Source organism: Hemicordylus capensis, chromosome 2, assembly GCF_027244095.1.
Source record: "Hemicordylus capensis ecotype Gifberg chromosome 2, rHemCap1.1.pri, whole genome shotgun sequence".
In the NCBI taxonomy this organism is placed as follows: Eukaryota; Metazoa; Chordata; class Lepidosauria; order Squamata; family Cordylidae; genus Hemicordylus; species Hemicordylus capensis.
The window spans coordinates 237,952,660-237,974,167 of NC_069658.1; the positions used below are offsets into that span (position 1 = coordinate 237,952,660).

The 21,508-nt window shown below is 44.1% G+C and overlaps 1 protein-coding gene across 9 annotated transcripts in view; it reads right to left on the reverse strand.

Annotated features, from left to right (window-relative positions):
* LOC128346277 (vomeronasal type-2 receptor 26-like) overlaps window positions 1-15,413 on the reverse strand; it is a 389,368-nt gene extending 373,955 nt beyond the window's left edge. For 4 of the 9 annotated variants that reach the window (XR_008316871.1, XR_008316872.1, XM_053299410.1 and 1 more), the window contains exons 1-3: window positions 14,412-14,458; window positions 9,927-10,218; window positions 1,995-2,804 (exon numbers count right to left, since the gene is read on the reverse strand). Coding sequence is in view for 6 of the 9 variants with exons in the window: in XM_053299410.1 (XP_053155385.1) it covers window positions 1,995-2,001 (7 nt within the window). In the remaining 3 variants the exon portion in view is untranslated. Of the gene's footprint in view, window positions 1-1,994; window positions 2,805-9,926; window positions 10,219-12,199; window positions 12,246-13,668; window positions 13,774-14,411; window positions 14,473-15,345 lie in introns of those variants that run through there. The other 5 variants (XM_053299412.1, XM_053299413.1, XM_053299411.1 and 2 more) reach the window with 5 other exon arrangements.
* Window positions 15,414-21,508: the final 6,095 nt, after the last annotated feature.

Sequence of the window (21,508 nt, forward strand, 5' to 3'; positions counted from 1 at the left end):
CCCCGACCATGAGGCTGCAAGCAGCCTCCCAGGTTCGGGGGTCTCTCCAGGATGCCCCACACACTCACATGGGGCATCCTGTAACTTCCGGGGGGCGGATGACCCCCAATACCCACCACCCCTGCTGGCTCCATCACAGAGCTGGAAATTGTGTGGGCGGCTGATCCAGCCACCCAGGGCTCTGGGCAGGATCGTCTGTGGGGAGAGCAGACTAAGCCGGCTCTCTCCGCAGACCCGACAGAAGATCTTCTCACAGATCATGAGAAGAGCTGCTTTGTTTAATTATAGTGTCTGACATCCAGACTAACTCAGCATTTGCACAAGTATCAAAGCTGCACTTGTGTAAGACTAACTTGCTTTTCCTACCTTGATTCCACACAATCATTTTTCCCTTCTCCTACCTAATTGTTTGCACCCACACAACTGAAAATTGGGAGCACACACAGCTCCCAAACCTGAGTAGATGTCAGCCAATGGCCTGGTTCACACAATCATTTGAACCTAGGTTAATGTGGGTTACCGATGTCAGCATGATTGTATGAATCCACACCCAGATGGTTTATGGCGTGAGATAAATCCGAGATTTCTGCCTTGGTGTGAATCTACACAATCACGCACATGTTGGTAACCCACATGAAACTGAATTCCAAATGATTATGTGGCCATTATTTTTTATCTGGCCAATCAGATAAAACCTTCCCAGGACAGCTGCCGAAGTTACAACAACCATGGACTGTTCCAACATTAACACACTAATTTTTTTTTTTTTTAATGGCTGTCATGACACACAGCAAAGTGGCAGCCTGGGCTGTGGCAGACCTGTAAGCAACGCTGTTCAGAAGCAGCAGTTGTGCAAGGAGCAGAACCACAGTTTTCCCTACTGCAGGAAATGGGGGAAATGGGAGTAACACTACTTGTGCAACCACTGCTTCTGAACAGTATTGGGGTTGCTTATGAATCTGCAGCAGCCCCAGAGCAGAGTGTTGTAGAGGTATAATGCTTCTTATAGGTGGCCACACAATGGACCTTCATCTAGGGCACAGAATGACCTAAGGCCACCAGTGCCCAGCAGACACAGAGAATCTCACATACTGTACTATGCTCACTAACCACTTACTACAGCTTCCACCCACCCACACATTCCCTTCAGGTAGCATTTACTCAATGGAGGAGTTTCTTTTGAATCCACCACAGGAGGCAAAACTAGGGATCTCCACTAGGAGCCTTGCAAAATGGGATTGTTTCGGAACTGGGCAGAAATATAGATTTGACATTCTCTCAGAGTCTGGAACCATGATCATTTTAGAGATGAACAAACAGTGCTTGCATACAGAAAGCCCCAGATTCCCTCCCTGGCATCTCCAAGATAGGGCTGAGAGAAACTTTGGCTGTAACCTTGGAGAAGCTACTGCCAGTCTGTGTAGACAATACTGAGCTAGATGGACCAATGGTCTGACTTGGTATACGGCAGCTTCCTTTGTTTCCTATTTTTCTCTGCAGTTTTCAGTGGGGAGAAACGTTGGAGATGGAGTTCAAGTGCATCGACCTTTTCATCGACTATCCTAATGACCACTAGGGGCAATGGGAATGGAGGTAGTGAGTGACGGTCTCCTTACCTGTCCCTGCTTGCCTCTACTCTATGACCCCTGCTATGACTCCTCAGATACTTCCTGTAGTGAGTCAATCCTCTTCCTTTCTTCCTAGAGAGAAGATGGAGACATTTCTCTCTCCCTCCCTACCTATTCTTAATGTACTGATGAATAGAATAGGTCTTTCCTATCTCAAATATACTTCACCAATAAATCAACTTAGTGTTTAGATTGTACAACAATCTCCATGCATGTCCTTTAAGTGGCTGCAACAACTAAACTCTGCACTCTACTCTGTAACTGGAGTGCTGGCGTTTTGTTGGCGCCTTTTGTTGTTGCTTTGCTAAATAATCTTGTCGGCGCTTTGCTAAATAATCACAAACCCCAACAAGAAAAAACCCATACCTGCCATGGCTGTAGTTTTCGATGTTGCAATCTGTCTCCTCCCCCCATCACTGTCCACTTAGATCGAGATGAGTATGCAGCATTTAAGGCACGGGCCACAACCTGGACAGCACTGTAAACACTGTAGCTGTCTTGAGACAGGACACTCTCCAGTTCCTCTTCGGGAAGAACCTTCAGGTTCTCATTCTCTCTGCATCTTATCCAGCCTTTCACAGACAACACATGTTTTGAATATGAACATTGAAATGCTTTCCTCCAAAACTGGTTAATAGCAAGGGAGAATGCTTTGTAGGACTCGTATGTTGTCCTGTTATTCATCTTCATAATGAAGGACAATGAACCATGACTGTGCTGGAAATATTTAAGTTTATACATTAGGTTTATGGTCATGTCCTGAAAAGCTGTTTTGATCCACACTTTTCCAGCCATTTTTTTAAAGCCCTCATTAAGCATATCTTGTATAATAATAATGGGATGAAAAGAAATGTGAGAGTCTGCATAATAAATGAATACATTGACTTGATTCCACATTAAAGATGAATGGAAGTAGAATGGCTCCCTCTGCTGCACTGTTAGTCTTTCTGAGAAGGCCACACAAATGCCCTCCCTCAGCATCATAGGTGTCAAGGTCCTGCTGAACCTTTCTCCATTGTCATTGTCTGGAGCAAAGAGACCAACCCAAGTCCATCTGAAATGCAGGAGCAGTTTCACAGTCCCTTCATACTGGGTTTCTTCCTTTGGGATCACAGAGTAGACAAAGGAAAGCCGAGTTTTATCATTATGATCATGAACAACGAATCTGTAACTGACCTAGAACATAAAGAAGAATGTTTTGTTTTGCTTTGCTTTGCTTTCAGGACAAAGATCTGATCTTTCTCACCCTGGGATTATTTACAACAAGCAAAACACCTGTTATGCTGATAGGTTGGGTGTACGTCCCCTGCTAACTGAGCAAAGAGGCACCTATTTAAAGTGGTGATTCTCTTTATTTAGTGGGGGGTTGGGGGCAACTGGCACCATCCATCCCCAGCACAGTGTGAGATCCAGCGCCAGATGGCATTGACCTTTTGTACCAGGCATTGGGAATAAAGATAGTCAGTTAGGGTCTCCTTCTCTTTCCTGTTTATCTCTATGGCCCCTCAATTGATATACTCAGGAACTTCCTGGGAGTGGCTTCTTTCTTCTTCCCAGAATGCTTCTAGCTCTCTCTCTGAGTACCATGCTCCTATAGGTCTCTCTCTGACCACTACGTGGCCAGAAGTTAGATATAGGTCTTTTCTATCATCATGTACTTCTGAATAAAGTAGATTAGTTTAACATTACCATTAATCTCCATGCTTATCATTTACAAGCTGTTGCCCCTGAGACCCTATTAGCCTCTGCTTTTTTATCTATCTATCTATCTTCTATACCGCCCAAACTTTCATCTCTGGGAGGTTAACATAAAACAATTAAAACACATATAAAAAGTTACAACAATGCAACAATTTAAAATCAGCCATAAAATTAAAACAGTTTTTAAAAGCTGGGAATGCTTGGGTGAAAAGATGGGTTTTCAGACTTTTTAAAGAATTGCCAGGGATGGGGAGGATCGTATCTCAGCAGGGAGCGCATTCCACAATCTCGGGGCAGCGACCGAGAAGCCCTGTCTCTGTGTAGCCACCAAACAAGTTGGTGGTAACTGGAGACGGACCTCCTCAGATGACCTCAATGGGCGGTGGGGCTTGTAATGAAGAAGTCGCTCTCTTAAATACCCAGGGCCTAAGCCGTTTAGGGCTTTATAAGTTATAACTAGCACTTTGTATTTTGCCCGGAAACCTATTGGCAGCCAGTGACGCTCCATCAGAAAAGGGGTAATGTGGTCTCTCACTCTAATGGGAGTGAGTTAGGTCCTGAAATAATCTTGCAAAGACTCTTCAGTGGAGTGATTCTTTAGGATAGTTCACATATCCATTATTAGGGTAGGAGAAGCCAGACAGACAAAGACCCATAGCCAGCCTGAAGGTTTAGAGCAGACCCTGTCAAAAAGGAGAGGGGGTTGGGTCCATCTTCAATGGCCCAGGCTAGCTTATATTGCCTTTTTAATACAATTTGTGCTATTTATTAAGTAGACCAGAAAGCAATCTGAATAAATACAAATTTTTAAGCCTAAAGTCCCCAAAGAGGAATGAATAGTTTAACAATGTCTTTTAAGAGCCCCTGGTGGCGCAGTGGTAAAACTGCCGCCCTGTAACCAGAAGGTTACAAGTTCGATCCTGACCAGGGGCTCAAGGTTGACTCAGCCTTCCATCCTTCCGAGGTCGGTAAAATGAGTACCCAGAATGTTGGGGGCAATATGCTAAATCATTGTAAGCCGCTTAGAGAGCTTCGGCTATACAGCAGTATATAAATGTAAGTGCTATTGCTATTGCTATTGCTAATAGAAGGGTTTGGAACTGGAAGACATAACCTCAATAAGATGAGATAATCTCTCTCCTAAGGAAAACATCACAATCTGCCTTAGGCAATATTCAGTGGAAGAGATGTGTCATGCCTAGTTTAGCTTCACTTTTAGGGGCAGAGGGCTGGAGGGGGCCAGCCCAGAGACTAATTTGGAACAGGGCCACAGAATTATTTGGGTCTGGTCAAGGAAACGAATTGGCTACAGGCCTGGACAGCAATGCATTGCACTCACTGCATGGTCCCCCTTGACAGGAACTGTTACCACATGTACTCAGAACATGTGTATCCTATACATGTGTGAGCCTAGTCTTCATGTCCTGGGAAGCTACTCTTCAAGCACACTGACTAGTCTAGGAAAATGAATGTAATGCTAGGGGGACCGATTCCCTCTGCAGCACCAAGCTCTATGACAGATGACAGGCTGCAGTCAGTTAAGCAGAGCTGATTCAGATTCCGTTTTAGTCAAGTTAACTGGAGGAGCTTGTGTAATTGGGACCACTGCTCTGGATCGTACAGCATCACTGTGAGGTATCTGGGGAGGATAAACAGGATCAAGACATCAGGGCTTTTCCAAAGAAAAGAGTTGTATATTAAGAGGAAATGATGTCCATGTTTGGGGAGGAGTATTAGTCTTGTGGCAACAATCATGAATTGTCCCCTTTGCTTTTTTTTTTTTTTTTTTTAACTCTTTTCAAGAATATTAATGTGTCTTGGCCGTATTCCAGGAAATCGATTCTATCGCCCAAGTGTAGATTTTCAATACACCCCAAAGAATGTTTTAAAACATGCCTTAGGATACATAAGGCAATCCCCAAATCTCTATACACACACGCACATGCACACACTGCAGACAATTAGCTTACTGGCTAATACACATGTAAATTAAACTGTGGGGAGCTGGATTCAAATCCACACTCAGACTTAAAGCTCACACTTAGCCAGTTACCAACCTCCTGCCCTGCCCTAAAGGATTGTTGTACGGATAAAATTAGAAAGAGTCATATACGCTATTTGCAGTTTCCATAGAAGAAGGGTAGGATAAAGAAAAGAAAAGAAATATGGACTTGTGTGTTAAAAATCAAGGCACCTCACTGAGCTGTGTTGGTGTTGACAAGTTCTGGGAGACACAGCACACAGTGGGAGCCTAGTTAACTCAGTGCCTTCCACAGAAAAGAGCAACCTGGTACTTTCAGTCTAGTGTCCCATGTATCTTGTCATTGGGGAAGACAACAGGTGCTTCTTCCTGTAGGGTTACTTGCAAGAATTACTGAGATAATGTACATGATGCATTTCTGAACACTTGAAATGTATTACATAAATATTAGCATTCATGCAATAATTAATAAGAATTTATTTCAATAGTAATGTTCACATACCTGCCATGGTAATGTTCACATTACCAGTGACCTCTGGTAACTGAGCAAAGAGGTACCAAGTAAAGTGGCCGTTTTCTTTATTTAGCAGGGAGAGAGCAACTGGCCCTACCCATCCCTCGAGTGGCTGTTGCTGATGTTTCTTTTTTAGAATGTGAGCCCTATGGGGACAGGGATCCATCTTATTTATTTATTATTTCTCTGTGTAAACTGCCCTCAGCCATTTTTGAAGGGTAGTATAGAAATTGAATTAATAATAATAATAATAATCCCCCAGTGAGGCACTACCTTGGCGTGGTTGTGGGGCTTTCGTGCTCTGAGGAAGGTGAGAGCTATGCCAGAGGTCCAACCATACTGGACAGGTCTCACCAGAGGAGCCAGACAAAGAGTGCCTCTCCCATCAACAATATGGTGAGATGTAACTTTAATAAATCTATACTGGATCGGTCGTCGCCCGGGTCAACAAGGACCACGCCAGGTGCTGGAGTCCCTGGACATCTGGTGACAAGTGGGCAACAGGACTCAGGATCTTCAGTTGAGCAACCAGGGCTGGAGACTGCAAAGTTACTGGAAGAAACATCGCTTAACCGAAAAAAATATACGAAAAATGCCAACAAGGAAATAATGATCTGCTATTACAAGTCTAGTCCAACTAGAAGAGGTTATTTAAAAAGAATGTACCAAATTTGCAAAGAGAAGCATCCAGATACAGAAATAACAGAACAAAGGCTAGCAGACCAGAGAAGATACATAATAAGAAATAAAGTATTCATAGGAGTTGAGCTGGAAGAACTGGAAAGAGCAACACAGGCTCAAGATATGGAAGAAGAATTACCACCAATGGAAGCAGTTGCTCAGGTGCAGGTGGAGGAGGTGTTGGAAAAAGAGGATGCCACTGTTTCTGAACTGTTTCAAAATCAAAACCAGGCAACCTCCCCTTTGCCTTCACCTCAAAAACCTGAATGCCGTTTAACAGAAAAGCAACAAGAACTAAAGCAAAAAATAACTGAGCACATGAACCAAACAACCACCAGGGTTCGACTTCCAGCTCTAAAAACAGTTGCCAAAAAACAACTTGCTCAGGCATTAAAAGATGTCAATGCTGCACTTGCAGAAATAACAACCAATAATTTGCAAGAAACAAAACAACTAATGTACAGTGCAGCAACAACACAAGAGCTTGGATATAAGATCAGTGGACCTGTAAAAAAAGAAAGTAGTACATCACCTAATGGAAGATTAGATTAGTAAATAAAATCGTCAGGCTTAGATCAGATGCTAGTAAATTGAAAGATATGAAAGACAAGAAGCTGAAGAATGAAAATACCAAACAGTATCTGATCCAAAAATACCACCTAGATTCAAGGAAAATTAGAGAAGTCCTGGAAATAATAAAGCAGCAAATAACTGCAGTGTCAAAGAAGATTAGCAGATATGAAGCCAGAATTACACAACACAGGCAGAATCTCCAATTCCAGTCAAATCAGAGACGTTTCTACCAAAGCATAGAAGGAGAAACTGCAAAAAACATGGAAACACCAAATAAAGAAGAAACAGTGCAATTCTGGGGGAAATTATGGGACAATCCAATAGATTATAATAAAAAAAAGCAGGCTGGATGAAAGAGGTCAAAAAATGTAACCAACAAATGCAAGATCTAATAATAACACCAGAATTAATAAGTGAAAGAGCAAAGAAAATTAAAAATTGGACTGCGCCAGGCGACGATGAACTGCATGGCTTTTGGCTTAAACACCTAACAAGCCTTCATAAACAACTATCAAAACAGTTTAATCACATTTTGCATGGAGGTAATATTGAACAATGGCTAACAACTGGGAAAACTCATCTCATCATGAAAGACCCAGCAAAAGGTTCGGTTCCAAGTAATTATAGACCGATAACCTGCCCGCCAACCATGTTCAAATTATTAACTGGAATAATAGCAGATGAAGTGATGCAACACTTATTAACTAACAAACAGCTTCCAGTTGAACAGAAAGGAAATTGCTCAAACACTAGAGGCACAAAAGACCAGCTGCTGATTGACAAAATGATTTTAGAAAATTGCAAGAGAAGAAAAACCTATCTAAGTGTTGCATGGATTGACTACAAGAAAGCCTTCGATTAATTGCCTCACACATGGATACTAAAATGTTTAGAAACAACTGGTGTCAGCAAAAACATTCAGATATTTATTTTAAAAAGCAATGAGCATGTGGAGTACACAGTTAACAATCAATGGCGAGACACTTGGACAGGTTAGCATTAGAAGAGGCATTTTCCAAGGGGACTCACTATCCCCTCTGTTGTTTGTAATCACCATGACCCCACTTTCACAAATACTAAACAAAACCGGCCTCAGATACCAAACATCTAAAACATCAAGTAAAATCAACCATCTGCTGTACATGGACGATCTGAAGTTGTATGGAAAGTCCCAGTCAGAAATCGAATCACTGCTAAACACTGTCCATATATTCAGTAGCGATATAGCCATGGAGTTTGGACTAGACAAGTGTGCCGCATTAATAATGAACAGAGGGAAAATAACAAAAACAGAAGGAATAGAACTGCCCAATGGAAACAAGATCAAGAACCTGGAAGAGAAAGAACATTACAAATACTTGGGCATTCTCCAGGCTGATAACATTGCACACGCTGAAGTTAAAAGGAAAATTGGAAGTGAATACATCAGGAGAGTTAGAAAAATCCTCAAGTCCAAACTCAATGGCGGGAACACCATACAAGCCATAAACACCTGGGCTATACCTATTATCAGATACAGTGCAGGAATAATAGACTGGACCCAGGCAGAGCTAGAGACGCTAGATCGTAAGACCAGAAAAATAATGAGAATAGCTTCAATATGTACAATGGTTATATCAATACACAGAGGAGAAGCAATCTAAGTTGTAACTAGTTTAAGGTGAAAGTGGTTTAAAAAAGCACTGCTACTCATTCTCCCAATTACACCTACACACACACACAGCACCCTGACACATGTCCCTTATTCGGGCAGTGGAATTATGGCAACTCTACCCCCTGCATCTGATTTCAGACACACGGGGCATGGCCAGTACTGGGCCACCGGAAAGCTTCCTATGCCCCTCTCTATGCAAAATGCTTTGAAAAGTTCTGTTGGAAAGCAGTATATAAATAGTAGTCGCAGTGATGGATAGTCTTGTGCAGTATAAATTTTAAGGCCTGACAGAAGTCCTGAATGGTTGTGGTTCTCTATTTTAGATTTTGAAAATGTTTTACTACAGTTCCCATCATCCCCAAGCTTTGGCCATTGTGTCTGGCGATGATGGGAGCTGTAGTTCAGCAAAGAAGAGAGCCAGCGTGGTGTAGTGGTTAGAGTGCTGGACTAGGACCGGACGGACCCGAGTTCAAATCCCCATTCAGCCATGAGACTTGCTGGGTGACTCTGGGCCAGTCACTTCTCTCTCAACCTAACCTACTTCACAGGGTTGTTGTGAAAGAGAAACTCAAGTCTGTAGTACACTGCTCTGGGCTCCTTGGAGGAAGAGCGGGATATAAATGTAATAATGATAATAATAACATCTGGGAATCCAAGGTTGAGAACTGCTGTCCTAGTTAACCCCTTTGCCCTCCCATTTTCAACAGATGCCACTCTTCTTTATTGGTTCTGAAAAGGAGATGGGAGGCAGGGGTGTTCCCTCATTCCATATTTACGCTCTGATTAAGAGGGGAGTTTGCATTCTATCCCAAACCTACCAGACTGGAGGGGATAGTTGGCCAAATCAAACATATCTCCATACCACTGGATTCAAAACTTCTTCACTTCTGGCATTATTTATTTATTTTTTATTTATTTGATTCATCAAAGTTATATACTGCCCAAACTATCATCTCTGAGCAGAACAATAACATAAAACAATTCAACAATTTAAAATCAACCACAAAATTAAAACCTACAGATTTTAAAAAGCTGAAAAGGCCTGGGTGAAGAAATGGGTTTTCAGATTTTTTAAAAAAAAAGAATAGGTTTTGATGCACAGTGTGCCCCCCTCTGACTTCCCCAGAGAGACTAGAGAGTGGAATTAGAAGCAGTTCGTTTCCTTCCCCTTGCCCACACCTGCTCTCCTCACACCTGTGGGACTTTGTAGATGACAGAAGTGGTTGAAATTTGGGTGGAGATGTCAGATTCAGCCCCTTCAAGTATGGCCAGTGGGCGGTTCCGCATTCCGCAGCTGTAGTTTGGAATATTGTTTCCGCCACCAGCTAGGAGATCTATCATGGCATCAGAAGTAATTTTCCCATCAAAATGGGTCTCATAGATGTTGTAGCCCAAAGTGATGTTGAGCAAGATCCTGGGGTCCTGATTGATCTCCTGAACAGCAAACAAGAAGGACAAGACGTTCCAAAACTTAATTCTTCGGAACCTTCAAGAAAATAGATGGATCACATTATCATCTTCCACTCAATGAAACTGAAGTGTCATATTCTTTCTTTTACAATTATAAGGTCCTTTCCAATGCATATAAAGGTCTAGATTTTAGTACTGGAACTACAGAAGCCAATACCAACATAGTAGTAGGTAGGCCTGTGCACCTGTAAAAGTGTTGGCCCAATTCCAATCCGATCTGACAAACAAATGTTGGATGGGCCGGCATAGCAAACGCCCAGCATTATTGGTGTCAGTGCTGACATTGGGTGGGCAGTGACCTGACATTTTACCAACTTGATGTCAGACCAATCCCTCCCACCCTCCTACTACCCCCAAATTTTGACTGCCTTTCCCCACACTTACCTTTACATAGGTTCACTTCACTCGACCTGGACTGGAGCATTGGAAACAGCTGCCACCATTGGAGCTGGGTCTCCATTGCTGCATCCCTGCGAGGAACTACACTCTCCACAAGGTACCACAACCCAGGCCCCTTCTGGGAATTTCTCAAATACTATTGCAATCTATTTGCACTAGTGCAGCATTAGTCTAGATGTCAGCCATTGCAAATAGAACTAGTCTTAGATCATATTTTATTTTTACTATCCTACATGAAAAACATGCAGCCACCTAATGGCGCAGTGGGGAAGCAAGCAACCTGCCTAGAGAGCAGGAGGCTGTTGGTTCAAATCCCCGCTGGTGCTTTTCCCAGGATATGGGAAACTCCCATATCAGGCAGCAGCGATATAGGAAGGTGCTGAAAGGCATCATCTCATACTACATGGGAGAAGGCAATGGTCAACCCCTCCTGTATTCTACCAAGAAAACCACATGGCTCTGTGGTTGCAAGGAGTCGACTCTGACTTGATGGCACAATCGTTCCTTTTACATGAAAAACATACCAAAGGATTTGCATCAAACTAGTTGGTTAGATGAGTGCTGCTCATAGAATTTGTTATGCAATGTACAAATTAGAATTATTCCTCATTTCAGTGAGTGGGTGGAGAAATTATATCACTTTAGTGTAGTGGCAAAATGAATTGTCATGGTGAAATTTAGAAAAGGACAAGAGGTTTTGTTAAAATTGGAGACATTCCATTGTGTATTGGCAAAATACAGTACATCCCACCAGTGATCTTAATCATATTATTTGAACTTTTATCATCTATAGAGCAACTGTGTGGATTTATTTATTTTTATCTGCATTATCTGGCCTTCTATATAATTGCAAGTATTGTTAATTTAGCTGTACATTATTTATATTGCACATATTTATTTAATCTATTTGTAATGTTTACATGTCAGTCTAATAACACTGTCAATAATTTTGAAAGATCTAAATACATAATTACTTACACACGTTTTGTCCCAGAAAAGGGAGGCTTATAGAAGTTGTATGGTGCAAATAAGGCAAACTTGGGAGAAATTATTCCACCAATGAGGTGGTCTCCTGGCCTGTAGTAATTCAGTGCCTGATTTTGATCCCTTCTCAGATTCAAGGGGCATTTTGCCTTTGACAAACGACAGGCTCCCTGGAGCAGCAGCAGCAGCAATAGCAGAAGAAAGAGCGGCAGCAGATTCATTCTGGGTTTCTCAGTCATAGTCACTTGCCTTATGACTTCCTTGATTTCTATTTATAGCTAAATGGAAGGTGTCAAAATCCTCTTGCAAGATGGAGGCTGCCGTGAGTTTGCTTACATACCTGGAATCCAACCATGGTCAGAGTCTAGAAGGATCATATTAAACCTCATGAAGTTACCTTTTCTTGCACTTTATTCTGATGTTTATGCTGCTTGTGTCTAAGGAAACTTTGGTGGGGGGGGAATCCCTTGAGTTTTGGTAAGAAGATGAAGAATAAATCACTATGATTTTGATGATTATAGGAGGAATAATCTCCCTTGCAGCTTCCCTGACTCTGTGCAGCTGCAGGAGCAGGTGCAGAGGTGGAGAAAATATGTTTGTGAAAACTCACTTACTCTGAGATGAGTCAGGGAGGGGGCAGGTTAGCTTGGCCAGGTCTTTATTGCCGAAACTCCTGTCATGTGATGTGGTGATTGTCACCGGCTTTATTGGCTTAGGAGGAAATGAAACATATTAATGGATAATAGATCTATCAATGGCTTTAAGCCATGCCAACTACATGGAACCTCCAGATTCCCATGCAGTCTACCTCTGATTACCAGTTCCTGGGAGGCAACTGTAGGCAAGGCTCTGTGTAGGCCCTCCTGGACACATTAGGTGGCCATAGTGCAACTTTTGATTGGGTCTGATCTAGTAAGTTCTAAAAAATATTCTCTTTATGAACTTAATCAATGTGCTTACATCCATCAAAGACACCAGGGTATGTACAGGAAAATAAAATTATGAAGATGAAAATATGGAATAAAACAAGAATTCCTAATACAGCCGTAAAGCTGAATGAAAGAGTAGGATTTAAAAGACTCAGGGCATCCAATCACACTGGGAGCAATAAAAGAACATGGCTGACATGATGTGCAGTATTTAAGGGTAGGGGAGACATCAGCACCACTGCTGATGATGACCTAGAAGCAGTGGAGCCTTTGAGCGCATTAGTGGTCGTACCATGAGCATTACTGCAGCTTTCCCCATTTGCCGGTTCTGACACCCATTGTCAGAATGGCTGACAGCCAATGGCTGACCTGACACCCAGGCTACTGGTTGGGACAGAAAGTTGCTTGGTGGAGGGCAGGGGGAGGAAGAGAGATGGCTTGGGCAGGGCACTGAGTGTTGTGTTTCCCCCTGCCCTACCTCTTCCAGGTGTGTTCCATCACTAGGGTTGCTGTTGTTTCTGCTGCTGTTGCTATAAGGAGCAGGCTGGGCCAAGGACACAAGCCTCTTGGCACGAGCCGAAGGGCGAGAGCACAAGGGCTCTTGTCCTTGTGGCTCTCAGCCTTGAGGTGAGCAGCTTGGGGTCTCAGACCTTCCTTCTCTTGTCAGGAAGCCAGGTGGCCAAGACGGCAGTGTGAAAGCAGCTGGTCTTGTTAGCTCTGTTCAGTGGGAATTTGTTTTTCTTTTTTGCCTTTTTAATGCTGTTTTATATATGGACTCCCTTAGAAGAGGAGTTAATTAGTTTTACTTTTAGTATTTCCTAGATAGGTAGGAAGATTACTGCAAGGACAACCACTTGGTAATTAGCTTCCAGAAATCCCAAGTCTTTGCCAAGAGGCCTAAAAGATTTAACTGGTGTATAGAAGGCCATCGTGTAGAGCAGGTCAATAGTTTTAAATATCTGGGTGTGGTTTTTCATGCCACCGTGTCATGGAAGGCCCATGTGGACTATGTTGCCCAACAGGCACAAAGAAGTGCTTCAGCAACATTAAGATTCTTTCGCTCCAAAGGTGGAGAAGTAATCCCTGGAGCACTAAAGTTATTTGCTGCTAAATCATTGGCCCAAGTTTTGTATGGTGCACAACTGGGCCCCTACCCTAATTATAGGCCATTGGGGATAATCCAGTCCAAGTTTATTAGAGCAGTATTCAGGGCCCCATGACGTATCTCCAAGGCAGCATTGAGGTTGGAAACGGGCCTCCTGAGGGTGGAAACAAAAACATGGATTTTATTCAGTTATTGGCTTAGGATACATTTCTCCCCTCCGGGAGAAGGTACAAGAGCACTGTGGCCTAGCACTTCTGAGGTAAAATTAAGCAAAATTAAGGAGACCACAGCCAGATAGAAGCTGTCCTACATAAAGATTGGAAGCCTTTGTGAAAGGGGATCAGGCCTCACACACATGAGTTAAACCATTCAAGTGTAATGGCTGCTCTTAAAGACATTTCTTCTTCCCTGGAGCCAGAGCAGATTTCAACAGTCCTGAGAGAAGCTCTTCTCAGCTTCTTCCAGGGCCAAAGACAAAAGGAGCAGAGGACATTGGCTAACTGCCGATTGTCACCCCAATCTCCAGACAAGTGATCCCTTTAAAAAAAAAAGTGGGAAGACACAATAAAAACATACATGAAAACAACAATATTGGAGGGTAATAAATGTTCTATGCATTATTTGCAATAAAATTGAACTGGTCCCGACACACAGACACTTCTCACTAAACAACTTTTCTCTTCTCACAGTATCTCCCCATGCTTTCTGTGGCTTCTTTTCTGTAGGTACATACAGTTTTTCCAGTTTATATTTATAATGCTCTCGCAAAGTGGTACAATACATAAAACTCACCCCTCAGATTATAATGGGAAACTTCATTCTCCATGCTCACTAACCACACCTCAAAGAAGGGCAGTTGTGGTGTCACGGAACAACCAACATGGCTACTGCCTGTTTGAGGGCGGGGGGCATGGTCAGATTCAAACGTCAAGCCTTGATTTTATTTATTATGATTTATTATTTATTTAACACATTTGTATACCACCCAAAACGCAAGTCTCTGGGCGGTTTACAACAAAACAATAAAAACAACAGATAGAAAAAGATTTTAAAATTACAACAATTTAAATTTTAAAACATTAACACTATTAAAAACCCTATTGAAACAATATCTAATTAAAAGCCTGGGTGAACAAATGTGTCTTGACTAACTTTTTTAAAGTTGTAAGAGATGGGGAGGCTCTTATTTCAGCAGGAAGTGTGTTCCAAAGACTCAGCAATAGCAATAGCACTTACATTTATATACCGCTCTATAGCTGGAGCTCTCTAAGCGGTTTACAATGATTTAGCATATTGCCCCCCAACATTCTGGGTACTCATTTTACTGACCTCGGAGGGATGGAAGGCTGAGTCAACCTTGAGCCCCTGGTCAGGATAGAACTTGTAAGCTTCTGGTTAAAGGGCGGCAGTTTTACCACTGTGCCACCAGGGGCGCAGGGCAACAACGGAGAAGGCCCATCCCTGAGTAGCCACCAGACAAGCCGGTGGCAACTGCAGATGAACCTCTCCAGATGATCTCAGTGGGCATTGTGGTTCATAGCAAAGGAGGCGATGAATGTTGCATATGAATGCCAGGTGACTTATAATCAGTGCCACAGCAAGGTCAGTGTGGGTCTGTGTTCAATAAATTAATATGCCCTCCCCCCTCAATTTTTTTCCATGTTTCATTTTTGGGGAGCAGCCGCCGCTGCTGCGAATGTAGAGCCCTCCCAAGTCCCCCACTCACTATGGATGTGCACAAACTGAGATGTGTGCACTGGCTTGGCCCTAGACAAGGTCCGAACCAGTTCAGCGCCACAGGACACCATGTACATGCTGGCACCACGTGTGGGTTCTTGGAGGCAGTGCAGTCGCAACGGGAAGCTACATGCAGCAATGGAGAGCAGGTAAGGTAAGGAGCAGGTAAGGAGAGGTAAGGACTTCCTCTCCTCTTTTTTAAAGATCCCACTTGCCCCTCCCCTCACCAGGGTGGCAAACCAGTGGTGCTGGTTTAGTGCTGAACCACTGCATTAACCTCGGTTCGTGCACATCCCTACCACAAATATGCAGTTCTGTAGCACCTTGCTGTCATTGCTCCCGCCCTACCACTGTTTGGTAGGCAGCTCATGCAGCAGTAAGAAACCAGATAGCCCCTTCCCTCTGTCCTTTGCTGAAGAGTGGAAGTGGGCCATTCAGCTTTTTACCATTGCCCAAACCAGCTACCAAGCAGTAGCAGGCAGGTACTGATTGATTGATTAAGTGCCGTCAAGTCGGTGTCGACTCTTAGCAACCACATAGATAGATTCTCTCCAGGATGATCTGTCTTCAACTTGGCCTTTAAGGTCTCTCAGTGGTGCATTCATTGCCATCATAATCAAGACCATCCACTGGTCTTGCTGCTGGTCGTCCTCTTCTTCTCTTTCCTTCAACTTTCCCCAGTACTATGGACTTCTCAAGGGAGCTGGGAATCACCCCTTTCACCAATTTATTTAAAATCTGGATGGTAGCAAGCACCCATTGAGGCACTACCACCTGACCCACTCTTCTGCCCCCCAAACCCCTTTTCTGCACCAAATCTAATCCCAAAACATGCCAACTTCAAAAGTTCTTCAAAAATCACCCCTTTGCCCAATTCTTTTAAAATCTGGGTGGTAGTTTAGTTGCACCCATTGGGCACTATCACCCACCACAATCCACTCTGGTCCCACACTGGTACACCCCACGTGGAGCTGTAAGGTTGCTGAAATCCCCATTATTCCCTAGGGGGAAAAGCTTAAAGACGTGCCAACTTCAAAAATTCTTTAAAAATCACCCCTTTGCCCAATTTCTTTGAAATTTGGGTGGTAGCTTCCACTCATTGGGCAGCACCACCCAACCCACTTTGGCCACAAAATGGAGATCCAGATCTCCAAATTTTTCAGATCCGAATCTGGGGTGATTTGTTTTGTACCCGTATCTGGGCAATTGAGGACAGGGATGGTTTGTCTACAAATCACCTGAATCGGCGAGATTTGGGTCCAAATCATTTTCTACCCAAATTATTTCACACATCTCTTGTTTTTTGGTTTTCAGCTTAGTTTCTTTTTAGTTGTGTCACTGCCTGTTGGTATTGTGGCCTGCTAGGGGCACAAAACCAGGATGGATGGTAGGCACCCATGGGTGCCAACTGCCACCCAAACCCCAAAGCAATCGGGCACTCCTGTGACTTTAAGTGATTTCTTTAAAAAATATTTTTGCATTTTTCCCATAGGGGACAATGGGGATTTGAGGTGGCCCATTCTCCCCAAAGAATGGGCACTCCAAAGAGGGTTTGGGGCCATGGTAGATTGTGCCACAACTCCACCCAGGGAGCCCCAAGCTGGTGGGATTTATGGTGCCCCCCCTCCCGAATTTTTTTGTTTCTGTTCTCTTTCATAGTCTATCAGAGAGGATTCTTGGGAGATGGGTGTATGAAAAGTTCTTCATGTTAGGGATTCATTGAGAGAACTCATACAGCAGCAAGTCCAAAGACAAATTGGATTATTGGTTGCTGTATGAGTTCTCTCAATAAATGGCATCTTGGAGATGCCAGGAAGGGAATCTGGGGCTTTCTGTATGCAAGCATGCAGCTGCTCTTCCCAGAATGGTCCCAACGTCTGCTGTTGCTGCTGCTCCTGACCACCAGATGCTTCTTGCCCCATGGCACCTTGCCACTTCTCTCTCCACCATGGTGCTGCTTGGTAAGAAACTGGGTAGCCCCTTTCCTCTCTCCTTTGCTGAGGAAGAGGCCATCCAGCTTCTTACTACTGTGCGTGCCGACTACCAAGTGGCAGCTGGCAGGCAGGCTGGAGGCAGTCAGCATCAGCGGGAGCAGCCACAGCAGCAACCAGCAGGCAATAGCTGGTGCAAGTGTGGGAGAGCCACGAGCAATGACTGAGGGGCCTCCCACACAGCTCTTATTTTTGGCCATGACTGAACACACCAGTGGCCCCTGCCCCTGCTTGTAATCACTTTCTGATGGAAACTAAATAAATGTTTTAAGGAGATAAGCCTGTTATAAATATTATGAAAGAGCTCATTCATTGATCTATCAGTTTATTACAATAACCATATATTCTGAGGAATATGCTGAATCATATCCAATACAGGAACTCAGATCTACCAAATTCACTCATCACTATTTTGCTTGTGTCCTTTTTCTTCCTCTTCTTTTCTTCTCCTCCTCCATCCCCCTTTCTTCTTCATCTTCCTCCTTCCTTCATCTTCACTATTTCAAATTATCCTTCTTTGTAAGACATGATACACATTCCTAACATCTCCATCACAACTGAACCACTGCAGAGAACCAGGCGTACTGCTATCAGCATTACTGTATTTATTCCCATTGTCACGAATGGGGAAAAACTGCTGGTAGCACAAGAAAGGGATGCAAAACACCTTGAAGCTGTGCTCTTGGGCAAATGCTCCCTGTCATATAAATGGATGAAGAGGCTGCCGGCGGGAGACTCGCCACTAACACACTTTGCTGCAGAAGCACAAGGAAGTTTGTGCTAGTACAATACTAGTCTGGGATACAAGCTCTTGACATAGCATAACTAATAAGTGCAGTATGCTTGTGCCTGCACATGTTTGCACAAGCACATTGCTAGCCTGGATGTCTGTCCTAAAAGACCTGAAGAACAGAAGTGTCTTGTCCTGGCGCCTAAGGATAACAGTGAAGGCACCGGTGGACCTTTCTAGGGAAGGAGTTCTGGAGATGGGGGCAACAGAAAAAAGCAAAAACCTTTCTCTGGGAGACACTTACCTCAAAGGTTGGCGGGGGCACCCAAATAGAAGAACTGAACGGAGACTGCAATCTGCTGCAGGATGGTTGACATGGGAGCAGGAGCTCCCTTTAGTACCCATGTACCTGTAGGGCTCAGTGTTTCCTGTAACGAGGATTCCCAGATGTTATTGACTGATTGATTGATTAAGTGCGCTCAGGTCAGTGCCAATTCTTAGCAACCACATAGATAGATTCTCTCCAGGATGATCTGTCTTCAACTTGGCCTTTAAGGTCTCTCAGTGGTGCATTCATTGCTGTTGTAATCGAGTCCATCCACCTTGCTGCTGGTCATCCACTTCTTCTCTTTCCCTCAACTTTTCCAAGCAGTAAGGACTTTTCAAGGGAGCTGGGTCTTCGCATAGTGTGCTCAAAGTATGATAGTTTGAGCCTGGTCATTTGTGCCTCGAATGAAAATTCTGGATTGATTTGTTCTATGATCCATTGGTTTGTTTTCCTGGCTGTCCATACTATCCTCAAAAGTCTTCTCCAGCACTAAAGTTCAAAAGCATCAATGCTTTTTCTGTTTTGCTTCTTCAAAGTCCAGCTTTTGCATCCATAGAGTGTCACCGGGGAAACCATTGTCTGAACTATTCTAAGGGTATCGACATGTCACGGCATCTAATTATCCTTTCCAAGGCTTGTGCATTGCAACCCTACCAAGTGCTAGTCTGCAGCGTATTTCTTGACTGCTGGATCCTTTACTGTTGTTGGTCGATACTAAAAGGCAGAAGCTTTCCACCACTTCAATTTCTTCATTATCAATTCTGAGGCTGGTTATTGTACCCGTTGTCATTAGTTTAGTCTTCCTTACATTTAGTTGTAGTCCTATTTTTTCCATTGTGCTCCTTGACTTCTGAATCAGAAGAGTCAGAGCAGGATGACTTACCAGCTAGTGAGGGCTTAGAGGCACAGCCACAGGATTTGGCAGAGAAACTAGACTCTGGAGCTGAAGATTCACAACGGCTGCCAGACATGATCTCTGATGGGGAAGAGCCTGGGATTTCACCTATCTTGAGACGATGTCTCAAGAGGCAGGCTCAGTGGGAGTCACGCAGGTGTAGGAGATCCCAAGAAAGAAAGCCAAAGTGCTGACTCAGGGAAGCCTGATTGGCTGCTGGTTCTCTTGAGCCATATATATTCAACAGTCTCTCTTTGCTCTGATGCTGTTTGCAACTTCATTGGCTGCGGATAGTGTGCTCTTGAATGTCAACCATTTCTGTGTCCCAGTTTGCCTTGTCTGTACTTTCCTGCATTGTTCCCTTAATTCCTTGTTCTGAGTTCTTCACTTGTTTCATTCCACGTTTTGTCTTTTCCTTCCACTTATTACTCAGTTAGTGTTAGAGCGGGGTGCCTAGTTTCAGTTCAGGGGACTTAATCCGTTGACTAATTGCTTTGTGAACCTTTTATTTTCCTTCATTTGGTTTCGCTGCTGCTTTCTGGTTACTCTCAGGGGGAGTGCTGAAGGGGGTTGTAAAATCCTGTTGGGTTAGCTGAGCTAACAGATTCATGACACTTTCATTACTAGAGCTTGCAGATCATCTGTATTCCCCAGCCAAAGGCCATTGCATCTGGGGATGCTGGGAGTTGTAGTCAATAACATCTGGGAATCCCTCTTACAGGGAACACTGATAGGGCTTGGCAGGTCATTTCCAGCACACCTGGGATGAACTTGGGAACAGACTGGCAGCCAATGAAGCTCTTTCAGCAGTGATGGGATCTGTTGCCAGTGCACCATCCGTTAGAATTCTAGCTGCAGCATTCTGGACTAACTGACATTTTGGAACCATCTTCAAGGGCAGCCTCATGTAGAACACATTGTAGTTGTCTTAAAGGGAGGAGATATCTTTATCCATAAGAGCTCACAGCTGGCACACCTGAAAGGCATTCTTTGCCACTCAACTCACCTGAGCTTATATTGAGTGTTGGTTCTCTGATTCCACCCCCCACCCCAACCCAAGGCTCCAAACCTGATCCATCAGAGGTAGGTCCCCCCAGAAAAAAGGTTGAATCCCATCTCCCTAGCCACTGACACCATCAAACTGCAGAACCTCCATCGTTTCAGGATTTTCATTTGATTAGCCTTCCTCCAGACTATCACTATCCACACAGCTGATTATGAATAATAGTACAGAGGACCCCATGGGACAAAGCAGTTATCAGTCTTGTTCTTTGTGGGGAAAGGGTAAGCAGCTAGACTTGCCCTTCCTCTACTGAAGAAACAATGATCACCACTGGTCACAGCAAGTGGTGATGGCCACTGGCCACAATGGCCATAGGCCCTAACATCCATGGATGAGTCTATCAATGGCTAGGTTAATCAATGACAAGAGCTATTCAGAAGCAGTGTCCCTTTGACTACAGTAGGTAGTAAGGTCCTGAGCTAGCCTTGTGTCCCAGCGCCCCCTGGGAATCCTGCCCCTTTGTCGTGAGGTCTCAGAGTTTAGGAGGGGAGGGGGTTGGTTCTCACCCGGTTGCTCCTCCTCTTCCTGGCTCGGGGATCACCGTGGTCTGATCTCTGGCCCTTCCAGAGCTCTCCACTCTCCCAACACACACCTCCTCATCACTGGCAACTCGCTCCCTAAATAACCCTTGGCAGGTGAGGCAGCTGCCACCCTACTTTATTAGCTTAATCTCCCCCTGAGCATGTACAGCTGGATCTCCCTTCCCCAATCTCCTTTCTCCCTCCTGGCCCCACCCATCAACCCGTTGCCTCTCTGACATCGAGAGGTGACTCCCTTCCTCTTGATGCCAGTGGAAGCCCGGTTGGAGCCGCCTGTCCTCCCAGCAACCTGGTTGGCCATCCCCCCGAACATGCCCAGCCCCAAATATCGTGCCTCAGCGTGGTGTCCTCCTTTGCATCTGTGCCTCAGCTAGAGCCAGTAAGACTGGCGGCACTTCCCACAGGGTTGCCTGCCAGACACCTTGGAAGTCAACAGCCTCTCCAATTAGGTTCCTCAGTCTTGTCTTGAGATTTCAGCCTGTCTGGAAATGTCGTTATCAAGATGAATGGGGTGCATACAACCATTTTCCCTCAAGCACCGCTAATAAAAGTGTGCAAAAACCAGAAAATATTTTCAAAGCCTGTAAAACAAATTCAACACACATA